This window comes from Garra rufa, chromosome 5 (assembly GCF_049309525.1).
Source record: "Garra rufa chromosome 5, GarRuf1.0, whole genome shotgun sequence".
NCBI lineage: Eukaryota > Metazoa > Chordata > Actinopteri > Cypriniformes > Cyprinidae > Garra > Garra rufa.
Window position 1 is genome coordinate 38,891,168 of NC_133365.1, and position 19,779 is coordinate 38,910,946.

Genomic DNA, 19,779 nt, shown 5'->3' on the forward strand with positions numbered 1-19,779 from the left:
AATGGGTTTCATTTTCAGATAAACTTTAATGATTTGCTCTCAGCGCCTGAAATATCATATCCATGTATCATCTAGTCGAGTTATTCGTGTAAAAAAACAAAGCATTGCATGTTGTTTTGAAGTCCCTTGTACTTTTGTTGTTTTCTGGGTGGAATTGTTTCTGTATAACCTGCTCGGGATGGAAATGCAGCAATGTCCTGCTGAGTCTCAGGAGAAATATGTCTATAGCCTGGAGCTGTTGGGTATTAACAGAGGGGAAGATGGGTAATCAATCCAGTGTGAATGACCACAAATCCATTCTTCAAGCCCCGGCTGCCTGGAGTGCGAGGCTAGAGTCGAGGAACGAGTAACTGCATTACACCTTTTAGATGAAGCACATTCAATGCACTTGCCATTAATACACCTTACTCATTTTATTTCAATTTAGATTTATTTGTATTGGGGTTTTAACAGTCGCATTTGTCTCGCAAAGCAGCTTTGGTTTACTTTTGGTTTAGTATGTCAAGCAGGTACGGATATAAAAACGAGGATGGAATCAAAATTCTGATTGCATCAGCAATTATTCCAATAATTATTAATAATAAACGTAACTAATTTTATTGGACGTTGGTGCTACTGCTGCTGGAAAAAAAATCGCTGAAACGCACAGACTTTCTGATCACGCACAATATAATAATTACAAAACATACCCATTTCAAAAACACATCTCGCGCAAACAGCATTCGGTGTCTCGATCCCAGGCGACTGTGGGGCCTGTTTGCTTTTGTTGATTGTGAATGTAATTATGAATGCTAAATGATGCTTTGTGCATGTGAGTTTTATCTGATTATGCAGGCTCCGTTCAAATGAGCTGTCTGGGGAGAGAGGGGCAGAGAAAAGAGAAGACAGATTTTTCAGAGGTGTATGTGGAGGTTTATACAAGCCGTTCTCCAGTTCTCGCACAGTAAAAGCAATTCCATTATCTCAAATTTGCTTGACAGAAAAGCTCATATCTCTCAGCATGCATTGTTATTGGAGGATAAGTGTTTTAGCCTGTATTATTTGCCTGTTGGTTGGTGATGGATGCTGTGCTTGGTGGACAGTGGCACAAAGATGTAATTCAGTCATTTGGTGAATAGAAAGTGTGTTTTAGCAGATAGTATAAAGAGCGGACAGCTGAAAGACACTGACTAGACTATTCTACTGCATAATGCTGTCTGGGTTAGGTTGGGGAATGTTATTGCACTGTTCGGGTGTGTATATATACATATGTACAGTGCCTTGCGAAAGTATTCATACCCCCTTTTTTTTTTTTTACATTTTGTTATGTTGCTGCCTTATGTTAAACTGCTTTAAATTACTTTTTTTTCCCCCACATCAATCTACACTCCATACACCATAATGGCAAAGCAAAAAATGGGTTTTTAAAATCTTTGCAAATTTATTCAAAATAAAAAACTTAAATGATTCCATTGCATAAGTATTCATACCCTTATCTGGGACAGTTGAAATTTAGCTCGGGAGCATTTATATTGCTTGTAGATGTTACTACACTTCGAGTGAAGTAAACCTTAGGCAAATTCAATTAAATTAGTATGATTTGGAAAGGCACACACATCTTAATAAAAGGTCTAACAGCTGAAAATGCATATCAGAGCAAAATCCAAGCCCTGAGGTAAAATCCTGTAGAGCTCAGAGACAGAATTGCATCAAGCCACAAATCTGGGGAAGAATTTAGAAAAAATTCTTCTGCATTGAAGGTTTACAGAATCATGTAGTCTCCGTTACCCTTACTGGAAGAAGTTTGAAACAACCACAGCTCTTCCTAGAGCTGGTCCCCTGGCCAAACTGTGCAATTGATGGAGAAGTGCCTTGGCTAGAGTGGTGACCAAGAACCTAATGGTTACTCTAGTTGAGCTCTATGATCAATTGTGGAGATTAACTTACAGAAGGACAAACATCACTGCAACATTTCTCCGATCTGGGCTTTATGGTGGTGTGGCAAGACTCAATCCTCTCCTTAGTGAAGACATATGAAAACACATTTGGAATTAGCAGAAAAGTATCTAAAGGACCCTCAGATTGTTAGAAACAAGATTCTGTGGTCTGATGAACCTCAATTCAAAGCATTATGTTTGAAGGAAATCAGGCACTGCTCATCACCCGCAGAGTACCATCCCAAAAGTTAAGTGTGTCAATGCACCAAAATATTGAGGTAGTGAAAACCCAGTCCAGAGCATTCAGAACCTCTGCCCTTTTGGAAGGTGAACCTTCTGCCAAGTCTATGACCCTAAGCACACATCAAGAGTGGCTTATAGACAACTCTGTAAATTGTCCTTGAGTGGCCCAGCCATTGCCTGGGTTTGAACCCAATAAAACATTTCTGGAGAAAGTTGAAAATGTCTGCCAGGCGGACCCCATCCAAGCTGACAGAGCTGGAGAGGTAAAGAGGTGAGGAGAAGAGTGGGAGGTAATTGCGAAATGTTGAGTGCAAATCTTGTTGCATGGTACCTAAAAAGACTTCAGCTAAGTACTGAGTTAAGGGTATGAATACTTATGCAGTGTACTTATTTCAGTTTTTTTGTTTAGTTGTGAAAGTCGTGACAATTCTGTTTTTGCTTTGTCATTATGGTGCATGGAGTGTAGATTGATGTGGAAAAAAAGTAAATTAAAACAGTTTAACATAAAACATGAAAACTTTAAGGGGTGTGAATACTTTCGCAAGGCACTGTATATGTGGGTGTGTGTATTATATATGCAATATATAATAGTCTACTTTTATCAGTGTGACAATTAAGCCTGAAGTAAATAGGCTCAAAATAGACATTCCATCATTCAAAGCTAAAAAAAGTCTGTGAGCATCATACACTACATGATTTTCTATGAAATCTGTCAACTCTAGACTGTAAATTAGCGAATAAAATCAGGGCAAAAGTCCCGTAGTCAGTGTATTCCAGCCTTAAAGGCATAGTTCACTTAAAAATTTAAATTCTGTCATTAATTACTTACCCTCATGTCGTTCCAAACCTGTAAGACCTTTGTTCCTCTTGTAAACACAAATTAAGATATTTTTGATGAAATCCGAGAGACTGTGCATAGACAGCAACACAACATTCAAGGCCCAGAAAGGAAGTAAGGACATTGTTTAAAATAGTCCATGTGACATCAGTGGTTCGACCTCAGTTTTATGAAGTTTCAAAAATACTTTTTTGTGTGCAAAATAAATAAAACTCTTGTACCGTTAGATGGGTCATGGTAAAGAAAGTAATCAAATCTGTAGAGCTGCTTTGAAACAATGTGTATTGTGAAACACACTATACAAATAAACTTGACTTCACTTGAGTAAAGAAGCATTGCTCATAGGCAGTCACAATAGCTCCATAAATAATAGATGAACAGCCTCCAACATACAAATCACAGTTTAAAGCTGACTGTGAGTGAAGCAATGTTTTTCTTTGCCTCTTTGAAGCTTAAATAACCCACAGGACTTTCTGAAAAGAAACAAGCACTCTTTGGCTGGTGTTGACACCCCCCGTGCTCAGCGCCGAGGGTCTCGTAAGCAAAGCTTTGTGTGTCGTGTCAGATGCGGCTTTGTGTATTGTGAGAGATGCATGTAAAAGGAGCTTTTTGTTTGTTGTGACCTTCAGAAATGGCAGAGATGGGGAGAATGCCAAACAGTGAGAGAAAAACCTCTGCACCTTTTCTTGTCACTTGTCAACAGGCAGGATGTGGAGTCAGTGGTGTTGCGGTGATGCTGTGCTGCAGTGAAAGACACATTGTGGTTGGGACAGGATGCCCTCAGATACTGATCTGAGATCAGTCTATCTCGGTCAAGCACAGATGGCAGTCGCACGCATTTGTAGGAGGAGGAAGAAAAAGAGGCTGATCTCAGTTCAGCTATAAATAACATCCGTGGCTATAGCCCTGTAAATTCCTAATCACAGTCTACACTTCAACTAACAGATTATTTCTCAGTAACTTCAGTTCAGACTCATCCAAAAATGAGCCTCCTGCAGAGAGAGAGAGAGAGGGAGAAAGCAAATAAGGAAGTAGTGGAAATAATGCATGTTGGGAGATGCAGCATTCTGCATTTCTGCATTTTCTGCTGTACTTTGCACACTTTAAACAATGTGCCTGAAAGCAGTTGACATCTCTTTCCAACCACCTGCTGAGGAGTGTGTGTGTGTGTGTACGTGTATGCAATATCTTTCATTTCTCCTCCACCTCTTTTAATAATTGTTGGAACAGGCTGCTTGGAAGCACTAGCAGGTGTGTTAGCCAACCCACTAGCAAATATTGCATGTTAAGCAAACTCTTCAATTGGCCAGTCTGTATTTACCGGATCAATCCCTGACACTGGACTCAATCAGTTGGCAGGGCTCAACGATGAGATTTTGTTTTTCTGCTTATCCAGCCAGCCAAGATTTTCACTTGCCCTCATTATAAAAGAAAGTAATGTATTTTTATGTTTACTTACTGTGTTTACTATCTCTTATGTCTTATCTAATTATTATAGTTTTAGGGGTGGGCTCATGCTTAGCAGCTCCAGTGCATCATTGAGACATGATTTCAGGCCCACCAAAAAAAAATCCTGAATACAAAAATGGTGTACTCCATAATTCAGTACTACGTACTGTAGTTTACAGTAATTGTAACATGTTTTCAGCAATACATTTCTAACAAGTATCATGCGTTTAAAAGAGGGTTTGCACTTACAGTCAAGCCTGAAATTATTCATACCCCTGGCAAATTCGGACTTAAAGTTACTTTTATTCAACCAGTTTTTTTGACCGGAAATGACACAGGCCTCTCCCAAAAGATAATAGGATTATGTACAAGAGGCATCATTGTGGAAAAAAATATTTCTCTGCTTTTATTTACATTTGAACAAAAAGTGGCATGTCCAAAATTATTCATACCCTTTGCAAACTGTCACAGTCTATGGGACAATCCAAAGTTCTATACCATTCCAAATAGTCCAAGCTGTTCTAAAGTATCCTAATTACCCTGATTCATTAGGAACAGCTGTTTTAATCAACTCAACAGGTGAAAAACAGAAGCTCTCTGCTGTTGGTTTGTGGACAGTCATGGCTAAGACAAAGGAGCTCACTGAGGACGATTTCAAGCCTGAAACATGAAGTGTCAAATTCAGCTGACCTTTCTTCACGATCCGCTCACTGCCTGCCCCATAAATCGACTGTAAAAAAAACCCGCGTCTCTCTGGTCAGCCTAGGGTCCGAGATATGCCAAAAAAACTATCGGTGCTACCAACCTTTCCACAGAAAAACAAACAGTGTTCCAACCAATCAGCATCAGGGGGTTGGTGTTGTGGACTTTCCTACTGGTGCAGGGATGTGAGGGAGGCGGAGCGAAAGTCCACAACACCAAACCCCTGACGGTGATTGGTTGGAACACTGTTTGTTTTTCTGTGGAATAGTTGATAGCACCGATTGGTTTTTTGGCATATCTCGGACCCTAGGCTGACCAGAGAGCGGGTTTTTTTTACAGTCGATTTATGGGGCAGGCAGCGAGCGGATCTTGAAGAAAGGTCAGCTGAATTTGACACTTTATGTTTCAGGCTTGAAATCGCTGATACAACCTTTAAGATATTAGCCTAATATTTCACCTACCTGACCGGAAATGATAAGAACGAACACAAATGTTGTCAAGATTCTTGCCCTGGAAATCCTGGTTCAGTTTGGCCAACCACAAGTGCCTTTTGTCTCTCAGACAGTTTTTTGCACTCTTCTGTTTGATTTGTTATTACTTTTGGCAGTCTGTAGTACTTAAAATGTATTTACCCGCTCCAGCCGATTAGTACTGCCCAAAACATGACAATAATTGACCATTTTCAGCAGCAATGATCAGCAAAATATGCAAGTTTTATTAAGTTCAGTGGAATTGTTTGCATTCAGTGCCACCAATATGGCAGACTGTTGACTTGTCATGAAAACATGCCTGAATTGCCTTGACAGACTTTAATTGAAAATTTAAACTAGCAGCATTTATTTTAAACGAGATGGATATATCCAAAACTCTCTCACACCAGCCCGCGGTCTAGTGGGTGATGATGTGTGACACTTCAATCCAGTTCCCACCAGCTGTAGTGATTCAAGTATGTAATAAGTACAGCATATAACCACAATCAGCTACTGTGGCTAGCGTGGCTTTCATAACCTGTTTCTCTGTATGTTTATCTCTACAGTGGGTTCTTGCGTTTGAGATATTCATCCCTCTGGTGCTCTTCTTCATACTCCTGGGCTTGAGGCAGAAGAAGCCGGCCATTCCTGTGAAAGAAGGTAAGTTTCATGACGGCAAAGACAGAGAAGGATAGGAGTAGGAAGGAGATAAAAGAAGGAAGTGATGTAAGGTGTTTCTTACCCCAACCCGGCTCACTCTCGCCCTCCAGTGGTCATATCACTTCTGTTGTGACCTGGGGGTTTTATGATGTTTACATATGCAATACAAAACGTAAGTGTGTCTGAATTAGTTAGACTAGGTGCTTTAGCCTTTATTAGTAACTAAAAAGTAGGGCTGGACAATATATCGAACGATATTGTGAGGCGCGTTTAGTCAATGAAGCCGGTTAATATCGAATGCGATATTAAGCTCGATATGGCGTAGCTTGTCAGAGATTTACGTCTCTGTGTATTAATTGCCGCTCCAGCGGAACCTGAGCGGAACGCACGTGATGGAGATTTACTACTAATCAAAGCACCGGCTTCATTGACTAAACGCGCCTCACAATATCGCTCGATATATTGTCCAGCCCTACTAAAAAGACAGTTAAGTCAAATATGAATAAGTCTGTCATCATTTACTCACCCTCAGGTCATTTCAAACCTGTGTGGGTTTGTGTATAACAATATTTCTAAGTATTTTGAAACCATAAGATACATTTGTGGTGGAAACAGTTCTTGAATCTCACTCTAGATCTTAAATATTATTATTTTCGTGTATATTTCAATTGCTGGTTTGCCAACAATGAATGTTAAACTTTTCATTGTATGGAAAAGGGAAAACAATACTATGCAACATCATTTTGTGTTCCATTGAAGTGGAGAAATTCATACAAGTTTGAAATGACATAAAGGTGATTAAATTATGACTTTTTTTGAAAACTGTTGTTTAAAAAGTGTTGTTTGTGGTATGTGATAATGTTTATCCATTTTTCTATGTGGTTGCTTCATACAGCTTTGCCAATCTGTCATTGATTGCAAAGGTTTTTGGCTGTTAGACAGTAGCCATGTAGTATTTTTTTCTTTCTTTCACAGAACACCCTCATTTGTATGTCATCACAATGTCTGTTATTTTCAATGCTGAAATCACACCATGTTTTGTTTTATTTTTGCTTTTTTCTGTCATCTGTCCTCAATTCTTTTGTATCTCTCTCTCTCTCTACCTCTGTCTTTCATTCTTTTTTTTCCCTCACCGTGCATGTTAACTGCATGCTGGACCAGTGTGTAAGTCAAAAATGTTTTTTTTTTTTGTGTGTGTGTGTGTGTGTGTGTGTGTGTGGCTAAATTCTTAACTGTGGGATCATTTCACTCTGTGTCCTATAATTGTGTTTTTTCCATGAACTCTAATGTGTTTATTGTGCTGCTATTGTGTATTTGTCATGTCAACTGTCTCATGCATCAATTAAATGGTAAATGGATGCAAAAGACTCCAACAGTATGTGCAGACTGGAGCCTGTCCATATGTCAACATAAACACATGCATAAGATGTATTACAAATAAAAATAATAATAATAACATTGCGACATAACCAGGTGTGATGCATCAAGATTCCAGCGATAAGAAATTTGTACATCCACACTAAAGGCTTATCCATGTCACTGTGGCCACCAAAAGTTTGGAAATGCCCTACATTAGAGTTTTAGGCCGTATCAGCATAAATCCTCCATTTCTTGGCATAAATGCATTAAAGGATTAGTTCACTCCTGAATTAAAATTTCCTGATAATTTACTTGCCCCATGTCATCCAAGATGTTCATGTCTTTCTTTTTTCAATCGAAATGAAATTAGGTTTTTGAGGAAAACATTGCAGGATTTTTCTCCATATAGTGGACTTCAATGGGGATCAACGGGTTAAACGTCCAAATTGCAGTTTCATTGCAGCTTCAAAGGGCTCTACATGATCCCAGCCATGGAATAAGGGTCTTATCTAGCAAAATGATCACGTTGGAAAGGTCACATGCGGTTAGTTCTTCATCTGTGTACTTCAGTTCAAAAAGGTAGGGTTGGGCGAAAAACTCCAGCTCATTTTCTCCCCCAACTTTAAAATCATCTGACATTGTTGTTTTATCTTTTTTGTAGAGGGTGTTTGTCTTTCTTTGCATGTTTGCTTGGTAAACACTGGGTCAGTACTTCTGCCTACATCACACGTGACCTTTTCAATGTGATCACGTAATGCGTCAAGCTAGTGTAAGACGAGCATTTGTGGTTTAAAAGTATAAAAGTAAGTCTGATCGTTTTTGCTAGATATGACCCTTAGAGCTTTTGGAAGTGGTATTCAAACTGAAATTTGGACTTTCTATTATATGGAAACTATATGGAGAAAAATCCTGGAATGTTTTCCTCAAAAACCTTACATTTTTTCTATTAACAGTGACTTGCTGCCACCTACTGGCAGTTTTAATTTCACATTCAAAGTATCTTTTATACTTACTATTATATAAATTTGAAATACAGCTTCATTAACATGTGAAAATACATCTAAATGCCACTTCATGTGCAACTTCTGCAAAGATGAATTTTGTTGATACTAATTTAATTTGTTTGTTTACCCATAAAGGTAAAAATCAATTTAAACTTATTAGAAAAGAATAATTTCTATCATGGCTGTGAACTAACCGCACAGAATATGAAGAATATCAAAAACTATCGTTCTTGATAAAATCCCAGAAAATATCGAGATATTATTATTTTTTTGTCAAAATCACAACCTTTGTTATTATCATTAAAGAAAATGGCTGATCGTTTTTGCTAGATAAGACCCTTATTCCTTGGCTAGGATTGTGAAGAGCCTTTGGAAGCGGCATTGAAACCGCAATTTGGACTTTCCATTATATGAAAACTATATGGAGAAAAATCCTGGAATGTTTTCCTCAAAAACCTCAATTTTTTTCTACTAAAGAAAAAAAGAAATGAACATCTTGGATGTAGGGGTGTGTGATGTGTAAATATCTTATGCATTAATATCGTAATTGTTGTTTTAATGCTGTGCGATTTGACATTATCGAGTATATTGCAAAAAAAAAAAAAAACACCTACAGACTGCACGCATAATGTTACATTACGTGATGAAGTCTAGTAAGTAAGCATTTAGAGTGTGTTCTTTCACTACATGATTCAGTCTATTAAAATTCATTTAGAATGATCACAAAATTTAAGATATAGGGGCAGAAAATGTAAATATTTATATAATTTCATATAGTTATATAGTAGTTGTGACTACAAAGTGATACTGATTTTGTACAACAGTTCAATAAACAAGTTAATATTAAAAGACTTACGTTTTAGACAGCATATTTCCTGTTTTTGCTCAATTTTGCCATCAAAAATCATTGCAAACACAGCCACAGTACTGTTTTGCGTCTCTGAGCAACATGACAGTGTTTCTTTCCTGAATGAATCAACCGTTTAAATGATTCGGTTCAATCGCAATCGCACCTATTAACAGCGACTTGCTGCCACCTACTGGTGGTTTTAATTTTACATTCAAAGTATCTTTTATACTGTACTTACTATTATATAAATTTGAAATACAGCTTCATTAACATGTGAAAATACATCTAAATGCCACTTCATGTGCAAATTCTGCAGAAATGCATTTTGTTGATACTAATTTAATTTGTTTGGTAACAGCCTAAATTTATTATTATTATAATTGACTGATTAAATGTAAGAATTTGACTCAAAAGATAATGCACACTTTTAGAAAAAAAAAAGGCTTTATAAAGGTAAAAATACCCATAAAAGGTAAAAATCTATTTAAACTTATTGGAAAAGGATAATGTCTATCACGGCTGTGAACTGACCGCACAGAATATGAAGAATATCAAAAACTATCATTCTCGATAAAATCCCAGAAAATATCAAGATATTTTTTTTTTGTCAATATCACACAGCCCTACTTGGATGACATGGGGTGATTATCAGGAAATGTTAATTCAGGAGTGAACTAATGCTTGTTATTATCATTAAAGACCTAAATCTTTTTTTTTTTTCTGCATTATATTATAATAGTAATATACGGTAAACACATCAAAGTCAGACAAGCCCCTTTCCTATTTATCTTTTTTACTAATGTTCAAAAGTTTGGGGCCAGTAAGACTTTTTTTAATAATACAACTGATCAAGACTGACAGTAAAAACACTTATGATGTGACGAAAGATTTATATTTCTGAAGGATCATGTGACGCTGAAGACTAGAGTAATGGCTGCTAAAAATTCAGCTTTGCCATTCAAAATATTATGATATTGTCCAAAATCCCACAACACCTAGGGCGTTTTCAAACATTAGCCACAATGCTGCAGAAATGGAAACTGGTTGTTTTCATGCCTGATTTCAGAAACTAGGATTAGCATAGCTTTTATCGCTTGCCATTTTATTGCGTCACGCCTGGTGTAAGAGGTTTAGGTGTTGGGCCCCATATGTCTATGTGAACACTAACATAATCCACAATCCACTGTGAACGAAGGGTCTTTCTTACGACGGCATTAATTCAAACACCTTGTCTTGATAATGACACATCTGTGCTTTCTTCAACCAACGAACTGTGATTCTAATTGTCTGACACTCATACACACACATACACGCACACTTACTGAATTCATCCACTTACTGAGCCATCAGGTTATTTCCCCTGTCTGATCTTTGCTCTTTTAATCCTCAGCTGTGTTTGTGGAGCGGGAGCAGATGTCAGATATAAGAGTTAGGAAACCGAGGCAATAAACACAGCTACCTCTTGTGAGCAGACAACCTGTCACTGGAACAGCAGAAATATAACACGCCTCAGTGTTAACGTCAATCGAGGGATGTTTTTTGCAGAGTTGTCAGGTGCCAATGGCAAGCAGTGTTTAGCTAACGCTGCGGCTTCTGGGGGATGCGACGGGGCTCTTTTTTTAGAGCGGGCGACGTTAGACGAGGATGCCAAGTCCACAAGCCACACGCCGCAGTGACAAAACACTTAGGGGAGGAAAAAGAGTCAGCACTTACCATTAAGTAACCTTCTAGATCCCTCGGTCCGCGCCAGCTGCCTCGTGTTTGCATTTCAGGCAGGGCTGCCAAAGTGAAGGGAGGCGAAAGCTGAATCTGAATTGACTGATACGCTAATGGAGGATCACATCTCACAGAGCCATTCATTAATTAAGGCTTCATTAAATAATCTCAGCAGTTATAGGCCTAATTTAGTCATTAGCAGATCAATGAAGGGCAAATTCGTAGAAAGGGATTGTTTTATGAGTGAATTGCCATCTGAAAGGTAGTTGTACATTTTAGTAAGTGGATTGTGAAGTGAACAAATGTCACAGCCCATGTGATCATTGGACAAACTATCGGCTGTCATTAAAAAATCAGGGACGCCTCCTTCAAGGAGGCAAGAGAGGCAGTGTCTCCTTAAAAAACTGAATGAGAAAAAAATCGTAGTACAAAAATAAGACAAAGCAAATATTACAAAATATGACATAAATCACTTTTTACAAAGTAAAACTGTCCAACACGACATCAGCAGGTAAAGTTACAGTGGGAGTCCGCATCTCTCTTGCCTCCCCTGAGCTCATTGAGTTTTAACAGACATCCTATAGTGTGCTGTGGGTTTAGTGGGGAGTAATTGAGAAGGAATGGAGAAAAGTCACATGAGAGGTGGCAATGCCTCCATCGCAATATGATCAGATATGAATGGTTATAATCGGCATGCGATAAATCCCGGTTCTTGTGCAGGTTCTGCGTTTGCGAATCAGTCTGAATGAACAACATAATAGTTTTAAGGAGAAGACTAATAAAAAAGTAAGCAGACAACAAAATCTGCAAAATGTTATTTTTACCAAAACAAGAGGGATCATACAGTACAAAATGCATGTCATTTTTAATTTAGTACTGACCTGAATAAGATATTTCACATAGAAGATGTTTACATATCGTCCACAAGAGAAAATAATAGTTGAATTTAAAAAAAATGTCCCCATTCAAAAGTTTACATCCCCTTGATTCTTAATACTGTATTGTTTCCTGAATGATCCACAGCTGTTTTTTTTTTGTTTTGTTTGTTTAGTGATGGTTGTTCATGAGTTCTTTGCTTGTCCTGAACAGTTAAACTGCCCGCTGCACCTCAGAAAAGCCCTTTCCAACAATGACTGATGATTTTGAGATCCATCTTTGCATCCACTGATGCTTCAGAAAGAAAAGCAATGCATTAAGAATTTGATGATCAGGGTAAATTTAACTTATTTTGTCTTCTGGGAAACATATAAGTATCTTCTGTGGCCTCTGAAGAGCAGTACTAAATAGAAAAGAAATATGATATTTGGGCAAAATAAGAAAAATGTACACATCCTACTTTCGTTCAAAAGTTTTCACCTCCGGCAGTGAAAACTTCAGTGAGCATTTGAATTTTCTGTAACAGTTGCATATGAGTCCCTCAATTGTCCTCAGTGTGAAAAGATGGAATAAAGTCATACAGTCATTGGGTTCACATACACAAAATGAATTTGTGAGACCTGAATGACTGAAGAACAGCGGGCAGATTAATTGTTCAGGACAAACAAGGAACTGATGAACAACTATCACTAAACAAAAAAAAAAACAACAGCTGTGGATCATTCAAGTATCAATTTTTTTGCTTTTAGTTGAAAACACTATTCTCCCAGTTTGCTGTCTTTTAATCATGTCACCTGAATGAATAAAGCATGAGAATGCATTAACTACACATTAAATGTGCATCTTTGGCTGTTTATTTAGTTTATCCAGTGCTAAAAAGCTTCCTTAATTTATTATAAAATATAAAATTGCCAGCCTACATTTTATTCTCCCCAGAATTCCTCACATCTTGACAAAATTATGATTTCTGAACTAGGAATTTCCCAATAGAACTTGAAGGCAGCAAGTCCTGATCCTTGGTTGTCAACTCCTATATTGTTTGTGGCCTTTGAGAGACAAATATGATCATTTACCCATCCGTGAGATTTGACTCCATATCAAGTGTGTACAGGAGCAGGTTGCAGAGAGGAAGTGAGTCATCTAAACACTGCTGTCCACTCCTGTGTTCTATAAGACGTGACTGGCGGCATGTGGGTGTAGAGGAGCCGTGCAGCACAGCAATGCTAGTTTCTCTCTGTTTCAGTGACAGCTTGTCCAGTCAACCTCTATGTGTGTGGTAAAGTGAATAATCTGTAGGCCACTTGGAGTTTATCGAAGCGATCTGACATCTGAAACCCTCTCTGACCCTGTGTTTGCTCTCTGATATGTGACGGCTGCTTCTTTTTCTCTCCCTGTCTTTTAATCTCTCCCCAAATCTTTGATCCGTGGACCTCGGAAAATATCATTGCCATTGTTTGTTCTGTTATCCCGCATCCTATGTATCCCGCTCATTCATTCACTTACATTCCTGCCAATAAATATTTATTTCCATCCGTACACTGCTTTGTTTTGTTTCTCTCCAATTCTTCATCTGAACAAAACTGCACCTTCGTCTAAACCATTTAAACCTCATTGCGATACTGGATTTCGCTTTTCTGTCACCTCCATCCTCTCCGTCCCTCCACCCTGGTGGTCTGTTTTTCCCCGGTTCTGTCCAGCCTTCTACAGCGCGGCCCCTCTCACCTCGGCGGGCATCATTCCCATCATGCAGTCTTTGTGTCCGGATGGTCAGCGGGATGAGTTTGGCTTCCTGCAGTATAAAAACTCCACGTGAGTCCACCTACGCTCCGTTTCTGATTTTTCCTCTCTCGATGACTAAGATGGGCTCTAATGGATTCTGTTCTCATTATATGGTGTGAATAGCAGTCACCATCACCACCTGTAATAGTGATCTTACCAGCTGTTAGATTGTGTAACGGATCTTATCTTTGTGCTGAGGTGTGATTTGATCTTTTGATGGATAGTAGTGTTATAACTACATAACTATGACTTCAGCATGACTGGTCACCAGCATTTCTTGGGTTTTAGAGTACGCTAATTTATATAACGGGACTGCCTCCTTGATCAGTTTGTACTACGGTTGTTTTTCAGATTTTGATTGTAAAGAGCATAGCTATTCTCTTCCACCAGCCAGACCAGCATAAGACTGGAAAACATTGTGTAGAAAATGGTGTAAAATTCTAAATTGTCTAGTAATTTCACAATTAATTACGAAGAAACAGCAAGTAACATAGAATTAAACATTAGAAAAAGCAACTGTAATAGTACTAATCAGCATATGTGTGTGTGTGTGTGTGTGTGTGTGTGTGTGTGTGTGTGTGTGTGTGTGTTGCCTTAACAACTAACTTGAGTTATTAAACTAAAACTGAAATAAAAAGAAATGAATGTTGAATAAATAAATAAAAATCACAAAAACACATTGCAAAGTTACTAAAACGTAAAAGAAAATTACAATGAAAACGTAAAATATTAAAAAGCTCATTCAAAATATTAAAATACTGTAATATTATATAAATAATACTAAAATAACACTGCAAAGAGTATGTGATACAGTATTATGCCAGCACTTTAATCTTGATATGATTATGTTGTAATTCTTTGTTTGGACTTTGGTGTTTTGCACTATGATTACACTACCAGTTGAAAGTTTTTGAACAGTAAGGTTTTCAATGTTTTCTTAAAGAATAAATGCTCACCATGCCTGCATTTATTTGATCTAAAGTACAGCAAAAATAGTACAATTTTGAAATATTTTTACTGTTTAAATAACTGTTCTCTATTTGAATATATGTTTTAATGTAATTTATTCCTGTGATTTCAAAGCTGAATTTTTAGCATCATTACTCCAGTCACATATCATTCAGAAATCATTCTAATATTCTAATTTTCTGCTCAAAAACGTTTATTATTACCATGTTGAAAACAGCTGAGTAGAATTTTTTTCAGGTTTCTTAAATGAATAGAAGGTTCAGAATAACAATATTAATATGAAATAGTTATCTTTTGTAACATTATCCCCCGGTTTCACAGACAAGGCTTAAGCCTAGTCCTAGACTAAAATGTAAATCTGAGCTGTTTCAACTAAAATAAAATTGCACTGGTTGATCCTAAAATATATTAGTGCCTTTGTTTTGTCTCAAGATGCACACCAGTAATGTTTTTATTCTAACCACGTTTATGAAAATTGCTTAAATGTCCTAATTGAACTTTGACCTAATCTTGGCTTAGTCTAAACCCTGTCTGTAAAACCAGGCCTATAAATGTTTTTATAATCACTTTTGATCAACTTAAAGCATCCTTGCTAAATAAGTATTAATTTCTTTTGAATGGTATAGTGTAATGTTACAAAAGCTTTTTATTTCAGATAAATGCTGGTCTTTCTATTCATCAAAGAATCCTGAAAAAAATGTACTCAACCTTACTTTAAATATTGATAATAATAATAATAATAATAATAATAATAATGTTTCTTGAACAGCAGATCGGCATATTAGAATGATTTCTGATAGATCATGAGGCTGAAGTAATGTTGCTGAAAAATGCAGCTTTGATCACAGAAATAAAACACATTTTAAAATACATTCAAATAGAAAACAGTTATTTTAAACAGTAAAAATATTTCAGAATTTTACTGTTTTGCTGTACTTTGGATCAAATAAATGCAGGCTTGGTGAGCAAAAGAGATTACTTTAAAAAAAAATCTTACTGTTCTAAAACTTTTGACTGGTAGTGTAAATTTGAAAAATGTAACTAAAATATAGTCATTTTAGTGTGAGCTAAAAATATAGGTTTGTGAGGTACCCCACTTATATGATTCGCCCCTCTCTTCATTTTATTCTGCTTCTTATTCCTCTTTTTACTTCATTTCTTTGATATATTGCTCCTGTTTTTCAGTGTGACTCAGTTGTTAGAAAGGATCAGTGAAGTCGTGGAGCAGAATCACTTGTTTACTTCAGACAGGCCCAGTCTGGGAGAGGAGCTGGAGTCACTGCAGCAGCACCTTGAAAGTCTGAGCTCAGCACAAGGCCCTCTAGAGAGCCACTACAACACCAGCCACGGTCAGAAAACACATATGTACATACACCAACCTTGCCCATAATGTGCATGCAAATTAGAAACTAGAAGCAAATCACTGGTGTTTTAAAATAACAATGCCGTTTCTGCTGGATTTAATGTTTAATTCACAATGACTTAACTGTGGCTAGCTTAACAGAAGTATTCTGTTGACACTACTGTATATGTATACTTTTGTCATCTAAAAGTAACTTTTTGTATATTTCCATCTGCAATTATGCGTTTATATCGTGATTTTATTGACCATGTATTGAAGGGAATCATAGACCACATTGGAAAAAGCCATACAGCAATACATTTTAGACAAACATGCCCAAAGCGGCAGACATCTGGCATTTTGAGTGTTATTGGGCTGATTTCTTACACATCAGTGGACACGTACAGTACCATAATACAGTAAACGGATACTAAAGTCACAGTCATACTGGACTTTGTTCTCAATGCGCTTTTTTTCATAGTGCATGAATGCAAATCCGAAAGACTGATGTGAAAAAGTTTCTTCTTTTCTGTATACCAAAGTTAGGAGTGAAAAAAGTCTCTTACATTTTCCAAGGCTGCATTTATTTGGTCAAAAATACAGTAAAAACAGTAATATTTTGATATATTGTTGAAATTAAAAATAACTGTTTTCTATTTTAATTAATTTTTTTAAATGTTTAAAATGTTTCCGCAGCTATTATTCCAGTCTTTAGTTGATTATTCTAGAAATTATTCTTATATCTTGATTGGTTCTCAAGTAATATTTCTTATTGCTCAATATTTTAGTTGAAACTGTAATATTTTTTAAGGATTTTTTTTAATGAATAGCAAGTTTGAAAAGAGTTCAGCACAGTTTGTTGGAAATAGACAAATTGCTGTCTTTACTGTCCCTGCTGAATGTAGGAAATAAATGCAAAAGTTTAAACAGTAGTGTACATATACATCAACTGCAGCAAATAAAAATGTCTTTGATGAAAAGTTTTTGCATGTCTCTACTTCAGGTTTTACTGTGGGAAGTGTCCTCAGGAACCAGTCGACGTTCCAGCAGTTCCTGATCAGAAACCTTTCCCTGCCAAACGACGCCGCCAGCCTGCTGCTCTCCTCCCCCATCAACCTGAAAGAGGTCTGTCTTCTCTTCTCACCTCAACTTCCCTTTTCCTCCAACCCAGGTCAGACAGCAGTGCTTTTGAAGTCCAAATCATGACTCAGCGTCATGCTCCTCTGAGCCTTTCTTCCTCTTTCATCCTCTTTGGAGTCTCAGCTCGGGTTTGCAGCACCATTAACGATTCTGCTCCATGACAACAGAGAGAGAGGATGTGCGATAGAATCTAATGCTTTAGGGCAGAGAAGCTCCAGCGTTACGCGCTTTAATGTGTCGGGTTAACGTGCTGTAGTCAATGTAAAAAGTGTTGAGATATGCTCTTGTGAGTTGCCGAATGAAATGTTAATTTTCCTCAGGGAGTTTCGTTTCTTCTGTTCTCTGGCTATTTAAAGTATATGTGTGAGAGAGGAGTTTCTAAATCTGTGCTTGTGCTGGGTGTGTGTGTGTGTGTGTGTGTGTGTGTGTGTGTGTGTGTATGTGTACTCTGTTCAGGTGTACAATCTCATCTTTGGGACGTATCCTAAAGTGGGATCAAAGGTAGAAGAAAAAGATGAAGGACAGAATGAACCCCACAGTCCTGGAGAGAAGCTTGTACAGTTGGAGGTACAGAATTGATTTAAGGGTATTTCCTTGTGTATGCATATATACACTACTGCTCAAAAGTTTGGGGTCATATTTTATATAACATCAAAAATAAACACTGTTTCTATACAGTTGAGGTCAAAAGTTTACACACCCTTTCAGAATCTGCAAAATGTTATTTGTTTTACCAAAATATTAGGGATCATACTAAATTCATGTTATTGTTTATTTAGTACTAACCTGAATAAGATATTTCGCTTAAAATATGTTGACATACAGTCCACAAGAGAAAATAATAGTTGAATTTATAAAAAATTACCCAGTTCAAAAGTTTACATCCCCTTGATTCTTAATACTGTGTTGTTACTTGAATGATCCACAGCTGTTTTTTTTTTTTTTTTGGTTTAGTGATAGTTGTTCATGAGTCCCTTGTTTGTCCAGAACCATTAAACTGCCTGCTGTTTTTCAGAAAAATCCTTCAGGTCCCACAAATACTTTGGTTTTCCAGCATATTTGTGTATTTGAACCTTTTCCAACAATGACTGTATGATATTGATGTTCATCTTTTCACACTGAGGACAACTGAGGGACTCATATGCAACTATTACAGAAGGTTCAAACGCTCACTGATGCTCCAGAAAGAAAAACCATACATAAAGGGGGGTAAAAACTTTTTGAATTTGAAGATCAGGGTAAATTTAACTTATTTTGTCTTCTGGGAAACATGTAACTATCTTCTGTAGCCTCTGAAGGGCAGTACTAAATGAAAAAAATGATATTTAGGCAAAATAAGACAAATGTACACATCTTAGTTCTGTTCAAAAGTTTTCACCCCTGGCTCTTAATGCATTGTTAGTTCACCCAAAAAGAAAATTATGTCATTAATTACTCACCCTCATGTTGTGCCAGACCCGTAAGACTTTTGTTCACCTTCGGAATACAAATTATCCTGTTTTTGATGAAATCTGAATGATTTCTGACCCTGCATAGACAGTAGTGTGGTCAAAAGTACTGACTTTGTTACCAGTCTGTACTGAAATTTAAAGGTTGTATCAGCAATTTCTAGCCTGAAACATAAAGTGTCAAAATTCAGCTGACCTTTCATCGCGATCCGCTCGCTGCCTGCCCCATAAATTGTCTGTGAAAAAAACCTAGGCTGACCAGAGAGACGCGGTTTTTCACAGACAATTTATGGGGCAGGCAGCGAGCGGATCGCGATGAAAGGTCAGCTGAAATTGACACTTTATGTTTTAGGCTAGAAATCGCTGATACAACCTTTAACAAAATGTGACAATACCATCATTTCCCGCTAACATTTTAAGCACTGTTGAGCAGATTCTTAAACACCTCTGATTGGCCATTGTTCTAATTCGCTCAACAGATATGTCTTTGATTAGCTACAATAATCTTCGCTTCACGAACCACTGATATGTCACATGGGCTATTTTAACAATTTCCTTACTACCTTTCTGGGCCTTGAACATGGTAAGGCATTGCTGCTTATGCAGGATCAGAAAGCTCTCAGATTTCATCAAAAATATCTTAATTTGTGTTCAGAAGATGGAAGAAGGTCTTATAGGTTTGGAACAACTTGAGGGTAAGTAATTAGTGACAGAATTTTCCCTTAACACTCCATTAAACTACACAAGAAGTGCAAACACTAAACTTACAGTAATGCAAGTCTGCAGTAATTAAATAATATAATAACTGTCCAATACTTTACCGACTTAATGCAGTGCCAGTGCCACTGCAGTGCCTTTCTCATTCATATTTCATACTTGTTGAGCTGCTGTAAGCAACTTTTTTTGAATACCACACACATAATGTGCCTACTACTTGACAGATATCACAGAGTCCTGAGAAATCACCTGTCTGTGTCCTAGCCCTAGACATTGTAGATGGCAAAAAAGTCAGGGAAGC

The 19,779-nt window shown here is 37.3% G+C and overlaps 1 protein-coding gene across 1 annotated transcript in view; it reads left to right on the forward strand.

Annotated features, from left to right (window-relative positions):
* The first annotated feature begins 6,049 nt into the window (after positions 1 to 6,049).
* The window catches only part of abca2 (ATP-binding cassette, sub-family A (ABC1), member 2), a 53,338-nt gene continuing 39,608 nt past the window's right edge, over positions 6,050 to 19,779 (forward strand). The window contains exons 1-6 of the mRNA XM_073840075.1: positions 6,050 to 6,094; positions 6,185 to 6,278; positions 13,781 to 13,892; positions 16,017 to 16,180; positions 17,177 to 17,298; positions 17,770 to 17,880. Of these exons, the coding sequence (XP_073696176.1) occupies positions 6,050 to 6,094; positions 6,185 to 6,278; positions 13,781 to 13,892; positions 16,017 to 16,180; positions 17,177 to 17,298; positions 17,770 to 17,880 (648 nt within the window). The remainder of the gene's footprint in view (positions 6,095 to 6,184; positions 6,279 to 13,780; positions 13,893 to 16,016; positions 16,181 to 17,176; positions 17,299 to 17,769; positions 17,881 to 19,779) is intronic.